This window comes from Arabidopsis lyrata (genome assembly GCF_000004255.2).
Source record: "Arabidopsis lyrata subsp. lyrata unplaced genomic scaffold ARALYscaffold_7, whole genome shotgun sequence".
In the NCBI taxonomy this organism is placed as follows: domain Eukaryota; kingdom Viridiplantae; phylum Streptophyta; class Magnoliopsida; order Brassicales; family Brassicaceae; genus Arabidopsis; species Arabidopsis lyrata.
In genome coordinates this window covers 19,491,403-19,500,339 of record NW_003302549.1, presented here as the reverse complement: position 1 = coordinate 19,500,339, position 8,937 = coordinate 19,491,403, and the positions used below count along the sequence as shown (strand labels likewise).

Below are 8,937 nucleotides of genomic sequence, written 5' to 3'. Positions count from 1 at the left end.
CAAGTATTGGCTTGGACCTCTTTTGCTTTCTCTGAATTCTGGATTTCAGGTCTTGATGGCATTTTAGGTGCTTGTCTTTTGCTTTCTCAGCCCAACAAAGAGAATCAGGGGTCAAGTCATCAACAGAGTTCACAGCTTCTCCACCACATGCCAAAACCAAACGTTCCATGTTCCTCCTCTTTGCTCTTCTAAGAGCGATTATCTGGAGATACATATAAACATATATAAGGAAACAGAATGATAATTCGATTGTAACAACTTGTATACACAAGAAACAAGGTACAAGACAAGAGACAAGCTTAGTGGAAGATCCATGCATATAAGAGATTCTAGGTGAATCTGTCAACAAAAACAGAGACTCTAATTGCCCTAAAATTAAAGAACCCTAATAAGAAATTTGCCATCATCAGTGTTACAGTGTTGTTACAACAAATATATACAAGAACAGATATCAATCAAACAAATTCTAAAACAATTTTGCAGTCAATTTTTAACTAATAATCGCAAAAAAAGCTTTTCATGTTCAAGAAATTGAAGAATAACGAGTGAATGTTATCTACACCTCTGAGTTCCAGTAATCCTTCAATAGGTTTATACATTGCGATACTACTAATATCGAATTTACCATCATCAGATTGCATCATCGACTCCATCAAATTCTCAGACATCCATCTCTGTAGCAAGTCAAAGCACAGCTACAAAAACCAATCCCCAATGAAAATCAGATTAAACCTCATCGCAACAATCACAAAGAGAGAAGAAATCATCGTAAACTTTCAAAACTCACTGTACTCTCAGCTAATCCAAGCTGAATAATCCCGTCCGTGTTCTTAATCCGATCGTACGGATCCGTCTTGACTCTCTCCAACCCAATGTAATAAGGCGAATCGGAAGGTTTCGCCAGAGGAACAGCTCGAGAGGAGACTCGAACTCGTCCGATCGAGTTTCCACGAGAGAAGAGATTAGTCTGTGACGACGTTCTCGGTAACTCCGTCGGGTTGGAGGGAGGAGGACGGGATCGTTTTAGGTAAAGCTGGAGAAAGTAGAAGAGACAACAAGGAATGAGAGAGCCGACGAAGACATTTTTTTTTCTCTATTTTCACCAAAAATACATTCACGGTCGAATAGCCTTCTGCCACATCATCTGATACTAAGTCTCACAAATATCAGTCCACTGATACGGATCAGACCCAATTATGTGGTTTTATCTATTAAAAATTGTTTTTGGGCCAATGATACTGAGAAAAGATCACCGGTGTACATGGTCTAAGGGACATATGTTTTTCCTTATTGTCATTAAACATCACGGACTTGCACTTTCACGGTCTAAAACAAGTTATATATTTTGTAATTGTAAATTTGTAATGATAATAACTAGTGATTTTTATTAGAATATATTAGCTTAACGAAAAATTTAAAGTATTTTGCCAGAACTTTAAATCATTAAAAATTAAAAAATATGAAAAGGTCAATAACATTTGAGAAAAAGTATAGCAACTTTGGATAGAAAGAAAGAAAAAGAAAAGAGAAAGAGATTAAATACAAAAAACACAAAAAAAAAAAATCTATATTACTTAAATATGATTCTATGATGAACAAAAAAAAATTCTTTTATTAAATTCCAAGGAAGTGAATCTTCGTCACCTTCCTTCTCTTCTGTGCCGGAGACGGTGGCCGAGGAGAGCAAAGTGTTTCTCCGTTGTAGCATTTTTATTTTCTAGTTCAATTTCTTTTTGTTTTATTAAAATCATTTTTTATTTTTTAGTAAGTAAATAATCAAATTTTTGAAGTGTTAAAAGAGAAAATAATAAACAAATTTCGTATTTAATTTTCGATATAAAATAAAAAATTATAATTAATTTAAATAGAAAATTGGTCAAAACTTCTTTTGGTATAAAATCTTTTTTTTTTTTGGTCAAAAATTTCTTTCCATTTTCTTTCACTGTTTTCTACAAAAATTGATTATCTCGTCTGTATGTTCTAAAATCTTCTTTATTTCTTTTCCATTTTTTGTTGGAATATCTTTTTAAGTTTTTGTCTTAATCTCAGTTTCATTTTCTGACAATGTCGCAGTTCTTTTTAAGTGATTTTTCTTGTTCTTGTTTTAAGGGAAATAATTAAAATGGATAGGCAGATTATACTCTGCGATGGCTTCGAGGTGGTTCCTCCGCCCGAGCCGCCCGTGATGAACGAGCTAATTCTCTCCGAAAGCGACCAATCTGTGTCAGATTACGAGATCACCACCGACGAAGAAGACACTGTTTTTTCCGGTGATAGTTCACCGGAAATAGGAGCTGATGAAGAGTATTGGCATGGAGATAAACCTTTCTCTTTCTACTTTGTTAAGCAACCGGTTTTCGATGATCCCGAGATCAAAGCCAAGATCGATGAAGCTAATGAGGAGATTTTTCATTGTAATAATCTCCGAATCGATGTCGTCAATGCTAAGAAATCCGAAAAGGTGAGTCTATATTTTATTTTATTAGCCTTTTTTTTTCCTCTTTGACATTTTTTTATTGACAAATCCGCGACTTAGTGGGATCGAATTCCAGTGGAAAGGTAGAGTCAATTGGAATAAAGATGCATCCCTTTTTATTTTATTAGCCCTTTTTGTTTTGTTTGATGATTAATACATTTTTAACTGTTGATATGATTTTGGGTTTTTTTTGTAGGTTGAGATTTCGTCTTTGTTTGCTCAAATGAAGAGTTTGGTTCCTAAATCGGAACAATATAGAGTGATCTTTGAAGAGAAGAAGAGGGAGTTTGATACTCTACTTGAAGCTCTACGGAATCTCCGGTGCTCTACTAGTGATCAACTTTGTTTTTCAAAGGAGGAACTAGATCATCTTGTAATGACGACACTGTTTATCTAACCATTTGATCATTTAGTTAAAATTCGGTTTTTAGGTTTTTGATTGTAGAAGTGTTTGTTGTGGTGTATGCAGATTTATATAGCTCATTATCAGATTGCATATGGTAGCATTGGTTTGGAGGAAGACGATTGGGAGCTTAAAGAGACCGAGAAGGTTGATGGGATCATTCTAAGTGAGGATTCTCTTGCAGAGAAAGAAGCTTCTATAAACCGTGTCAAGGTAAACTCTATTCAAAGCTTAACCTCTTTGGTTGATTTGCTAAACCATTGTTAAATCTTATGTTGTGAGGGTTTTTTTTGCCTCATCATCAGTCTATGGTTGTGGAGTTAAATGAAGTAAAGAATGAGGTCGATGCGATTACATGGAAGATAAACCACTTGAATGACAAAATGGGGAAGAGTCAGAATAATATTAGGGGTTTGGATGTAGAAATGGCACACATTCTTGAGAAGAGGGACAGATCCTATGAAAGGATTAAGATGCTGAGGATACAACGAGACAAAGGGGTATGAGATATGTCTTTCTGTTAATTTTGCTTGTGGGTGATCACAAAGATCTAATAAGATTTGGTATGCTTCTCTTCTTTGTATAGAATGCTGCATTTTTCCATAGCCTTCTTGTTATGAGTAAAGCTAAAGAATTGGCTGCTTCTGGAAATGTAACAGAGCTTGAAGTGTTTGCCAACTCTGAGGTTTGTTTGTTTGTTTCGCAAGATTGATTGATTCGGTGTCTTTTTTTGAGATTTGAGCATTTGTTCTTGATTTTTTTTTTATAGGTTGATAGATTCATGACTCATTGGAATGATGACAAGGCTTTTAGGGAAGATTATGTAAAAAGAATCTCGTTTTCACTCGGTGAAAGAGAACTGACCGAAGATGGCCGGATTAAAGATCCTGAGGTTCAGATCTTTTGGGAAAGGCAAGTGATGGTTAAGACTATGAAGGGAAGCGAGAATGTTCAGAAGACGAATAGAGAAGATTCCAGCTCCAACTTGTCTCAAGATGGAATGGTAATTACACATAAAAGAAAAAAAGAAACGAAGAAAAAGGCGATGGATTTCGACATGTCGAGTGCTGAGGAGAGTGATGTTATAGATATGGAATACCCGGTGTATGAGAAACCAAAGAAGGAAGAAGAAGTGGTCGATGAAGAAACTTTGAAGGAGAGGGAAAGAGAAGAGAACTTAGAGAAAGCCCGATTAGCAATGGAAAGGAAGAGGAAGCTGCAAGAGAAAGCTGCTGCTAAAGCAGCTATAAGAGCTCAAAAGGAAGCTGAAAAGAAACTCAAGGCAATTATATTATCTGGTTTCCATTTTTTCGATGTCTTATTAACTCTCCCATTTCGCTTGTCTGTTTCTTATTTCTTTGTTTTGTTTTCAGGAGTGTGAGAAAAAGGCGAAGAAGAAAGCTGCTTCAAAATCAGACCAATCACGAGAACTAATCAATGAGGAAAAGGTTAGGACATGGAAAGAGAGATCGTTGTTTAAATGGAGAGAAGTTTCAGGTACAAACACCGCGGAAGAGAAACACCAAAAGGAGAGATCGTTGTTTCCAAAGCAGAGAAGTTTCAGATACAAACACCGCGGAAGAGGAACCGAAGCTCTCCCTAAGGCCATCCTAAACCGTAGAAAGGCTCGAAAATATTGGGTTTGGGGACTTTCGTCTGCTGCACTTGCTGTCGCGCTCTTCCTTGTTGTTTTACTTCTACGGTAAACTTGAAAAAGGAAAGAGGCATTAAAAAGGTTTTGACTTTGCCTAATTGGAAGGATAGAGCGTGGTCGTGTCTTAATCAACCTATATAGCTCTATATATGTGCATATCTTATGTAATTTGGATGCTTCATCTTTGAAAATTAAAAAAGAAAAAGAATATTTAACTAATATTAAAAGTTTTAGGGCAAACATAGAACAAGCTGATACAATGTACAATGTCCAGGCTTTCTTCAAGTAGCCAAAGATTTTTCATTAAGTGATTAAGAACAAAATATTTCCATTTTAAAGATTTGATATAAGAAAAAAAAAAACTAAAAATTTAAAGGCCAAAGTCTTCAAAATCTTTCAAAAGTTTGTTAGATGTTCGCAAAGTTTGTAGATATCCGTAAAGTCTGCAAAATATCCATAAACTCTGCCAGATACGCATAGGATTTGCCAAAAGTATGCACGATGTTTGTAAAATCCTCCAAATATCTTTAAATATGCCAAGTATTTGGCAAAGTTTAACAGAGATCCTCAAAGTTATAATCAACAAAATTTAGTGTTTGTGAAGTTTGCCAAATATCCGCAGAATTTGCAAAAAAAAAACTACAAAGTATGTTAGCTATTTCGCATAACATGCCAAATATCCTTTAAAAATGCCAATTATTATTCTACAATCTGCCAAATATATACAAAGTTTGTCAAATGTTCAATATTTTGCAAAGTCTGCTAGCTATTAGGGTTTGTAAAATATTTACAAAGTCTGTCAAATATCTCCTAAATTTATAAAATGATCGCATCATCTATCATAAAGTTTTCCTTATATCTGAAAAATCTACCATATGTTAGTGAAGTCTGCCAAATATCCACAAAGTTTACCAGCTATTTTGTAGAGTTTGCCAAATACTGTATATGCAAAGTTTACCAAATGCTTGTAGAATTTCCCAAACATCCGTAAAAATTATCTAGAAAATTTTTGAGTTACTCCACATATATGTGAAGTTTACTAGAAATTTGGTGAGTTTGTGGTTTCTGCGTTGCACGCACATGAGAAATTTTGATTTTGGGAAAACGAAAATTATTCAATAAGTTATATGGATCACCATAAACTTTGACTCTTGGAATTTTAGGGTATGATTTCGTTCTTCTTTCACCATGATGTTTAAACGAATAAATCCACAAGAATAATAATATTCTTAATAAACTTACAAATAATTCTCTAGGAAATTATAATTAAATCTAAAAGCAAAAACGAAATAAATCTCAAAACATTGTTTCAATGATCAAAGTCGTTTTTAGAGAACTAAAGATATTTAGAATTTGGAGTACTAAAAGTAAGGTCGATGATTTTTTTTTCTAAATTAATTGAAAAAAGTAAATTAACCCCTAAAAAGATAAGATGGTTTTTAATTCTTGAAGAAAAGTTTGTTTACCCATTTAATATATATATCTATATATATATATATATAGATATATATATATATATATATATAGATCCCTTTTTCTTTCTTTTTTAATTATTTCAGTTTTCAAAACAAATATTATTTTTGGCACAATATTAATGTTATGAGATACTGTACTATTAATTTTTGGATGCATATTATTATGATACATTTACTAAGGCTACTTTATATTTATGATTCTTTGAATCATTTTTTGCAAAGATTTTCCCTGCTGACTTCTTTATTAATAAAGACAGGAACTATTGCCAAATGGCAAGTGAAAACTATTAATAGTAGTTGTATTATTTGACCCTCCAAAAAAACAACATTAAATCCTTTTTATATGGTTAACGTAACATAATATAATATCACTAACGAAACATAAAAACTTTAACAAATTGGAAGGACTTACATTGTGATTTCAATGGATATTTTTGTGAGTTTTGTTGTGTTTATAGTTTCAATGTTATCTGTCGAATCTACTATACATATGAAATCCATCAAGGTAAATTGAAATACATATACAATACTGTGATCTTCTTTAGTGTTTAATATTTACTTTTTGTGATTTTTTTCTTGTAGTTGAGTGAAAATGTTATTTACGACTGCGTGGATATTTATAAGCAACCATCTCTTAGTCATCCATTGCTCAAACATCATAATATTCAGGTATCTTGTTTTGCATTTTTCTTTAAATCTATTTTTTGATTAAAAAACATGAAATATATATATATATATATATATATCTGTATGGATTTTGGTCATCCTTTATTATTAGGAAGTCTTTTGCGATCGTTGTGATTGTTGGGAAGTCTCCGTTAACAAATCTCTAAGATTGTTTCGATTTTTCTTAGAGTCGATCATATGTTCATTCTTGTTAACAAACTTAACAATTATATATTACAATAGATAAACAAATCTAAAAATAAACATTGGCATTATATACCAAACGTGAATTATATCTTAGTTATATAGTATGTTAAGTGAACATCATACTTACGTATGTTTTTTTTTTTTTTCATATTAGATGAAACCAACCGGATGGGATTCTCAATCAGAGAATAAATTCGCAGACAGAAAACACAAAAACAAAATAGAATGTCCAAATGGAACCGTTCCTATTTTAAGAACTAAGAAAAAACATGTCATACAATCTCAAGGATACCCCATCAATAATTTTACCGTTCTTACAGCTAAATATCCAGGTACCCATGTAAGTATACAATTTTATATTTTTCATTAAGATATATTAGATATTAAATCATCACCCATATACTACGAGATTTTAAGATATATATAATTATTTTGAAATTTATATTTTATTTAAAACCCCAAAAAAAATATTTTTAAGAAATAGTGTAGCTAAGAATAAATCTTATGTCAAGATCCATTGGTGCAAGTGGCATTGCCATTTCTGCAGATCTTTGAGCACAAGAGTCTTATTAATTGGGACCTGATACATAAAGGGTCTTTTGTCTAAGAGGATGCACCTAGGCCCATAAATGTTTTTGTCAACAACAACATAAAGGGTTTTACTAATCTCTAGATTTGGCATTTGTATGATTTGCACTTGTTCTTTCATAATTTTACTTTTTGTGTTTCAAAATTTAAACTGATTCATAACTTTTAAAATTTGCCCATGAATTTTAAAATGGTAAGAATGAAAATAGAGAACTACAAAATTTTACTTAAATTCAACATTACAAAAAATTGTATATGTAAAATATTAAACACCTATCATAATCTAGAAAATTTTCACACATGGTTGAATTCTTGCAAAATGCATTGAAATTCATATAATAAGGCATAGCCAAAACATTTACATATGTAAAATTAATATGCATATTAGTCGAATTGACATTTATAGATTGCGGGAATGAAGATAGTAGGAAAACATAATTACAGAGGCGTAGAAGCAGGGCTAAGGACTTATAACTTGATAATTGATAAAAATCAAAGTACAAGTGCTCAAGCTTATGTAGCCACTGCCTCCAATGATGATGCCAATTCTATTCAAGTTGGATGGATGGTATATATATAGTTTCATCTTCTATATATATATTATTTTCCTAATTAAAGCTTTGTGGTAAATCATAAATTTCTTATGGTCGTTTACAGATCAATGAACAACTATTTGCGTTTGCCGCAACTACTTGCGTTTGCCGCAGCGTTACGCCGCAGCTACTTGCGTCAACCAAACGAACATTCATCTATGCGGCGACGAAACGAACAGCCTAAATATTTGAGAATCTTAGTAAGAGTTTTTTTTTTTTTTTTTTTGTTAATTAGACAAGAAGTATCTGCATTGTGCATTACCTTACCCAACTCTTAACATATGGACCCAACACATAAAATATAGTTGCTTTAATCCGAACTGATTTCTTGGTTTTATCTTGGTTTATCAAAAATATTGATCATGTACTATGAGAAAGTGTTTTGGGTGCAGCTACAAATCTACAAATGAGGATTAATAACAGAAATATAGAAATACATAATGTTGCAAGGATGCAAGAAGGTGCCACCGGAAGCCAAATGTTAAAGATTAAGTCTCTTGCCTCTTCACTCATAGTCATAGATAGAAGTTAATTTGGGGTATGTCGGATATTTTTTCTTTGTATGGGATATTGCGTTCAATCTTGGTTTTGGTTGATCTCATCGATCACCAACGAAAACGAATTGTGCAGAGTTAGTTTAGTTATCACAGTTTTTGACAAGTGGTTCGTTTTCTCCAACTCTTGGGATAAGTTTGGCTTGCTCTACACATTTTTAACAATTTTTCTTTCTTATCCTTTGTCGTTTAGACTAGCATTTTAAAAAAAAAAAAATTAGAAGTAAAGTTGTTTGTGTTCCAAGAAGAAAAGAAACAAAAGAAATCGAGTTGTTTAAACTCTACAACATATTGTTTAACGTTCTTTTTAAAAGTAGATTT

At 32.5% G+C, this 8,937-nt stretch overlaps 3 protein-coding genes across 4 annotated transcripts; 2 read left to right on the top strand and 1 right to left on the bottom strand.

Annotated features, from left to right (window-relative positions):
* LOC9306552 (probable aminotransferase ACS12) lies at nucleotides 1-1,297 on the bottom strand. The gene is made up of 4 exons (XM_021018482.1): nucleotides 1,262-1,297; nucleotides 788-1,093; nucleotides 563-695; nucleotides 1-202 (listed from the first exon to the last, which is right to left on the bottom strand). Exons 1-4 carry the CDS (start codon nucleotides 1,295-1,297, stop codon nucleotides 189-191), a joined length of 489 nt encoding a protein of 162 aa, XP_020874141.1. The 3' UTR covers nucleotides 1-188.
* A 628-nt stretch (nucleotides 1,298-1,925) lies between these two features.
* Nucleotides 1,926-4,840, top strand: LOC9306551 (proton pump-interactor 2). 2 transcript variants are annotated; one of them, XM_021019970.1, is made up of 8 exons: nucleotides 1,957-1,973; nucleotides 2,110-2,461; nucleotides 2,673-2,849; nucleotides 2,946-3,092; nucleotides 3,185-3,379; nucleotides 3,466-3,564; nucleotides 3,649-4,161; nucleotides 4,253-4,840. In XM_021019970.1, the coding sequence occupies exons 2-8, from the start codon at nucleotides 2,123-2,125 to the stop codon at nucleotides 4,583-4,585; spliced, it is 1,803 nt and encodes a 600-aa protein (XP_020875629.1). In that variant the 5' UTR covers nucleotides 1,957-1,973; nucleotides 2,110-2,122; the 3' UTR covers nucleotides 4,586-4,840. The 2 variants fall into 2 exon arrangements, with proteins under 2 accessions (XP_020875628.1, XP_020875629.1); XM_021019969.1 differs by having other exon boundaries at nucleotides 1,926-2,461.
* Nucleotides 4,841-6,242: 1,402 nt separating this feature from the next.
* Nucleotides 6,243-8,270, top strand: LOC9304545. The gene is made up of 5 exons (XM_002870433.2): nucleotides 6,243-6,513; nucleotides 6,591-6,677; nucleotides 7,036-7,221; nucleotides 7,876-8,037; nucleotides 8,127-8,270. The coding sequence occupies exons 1-5, from the start codon at nucleotides 6,433-6,435 to the stop codon at nucleotides 8,244-8,246; spliced, it is 636 nt and encodes a 211-aa protein (XP_002870479.1). The 5' UTR covers nucleotides 6,243-6,432; the 3' UTR covers nucleotides 8,247-8,270.
* Nucleotides 8,271-8,937: the final 667 nt, after the last annotated feature.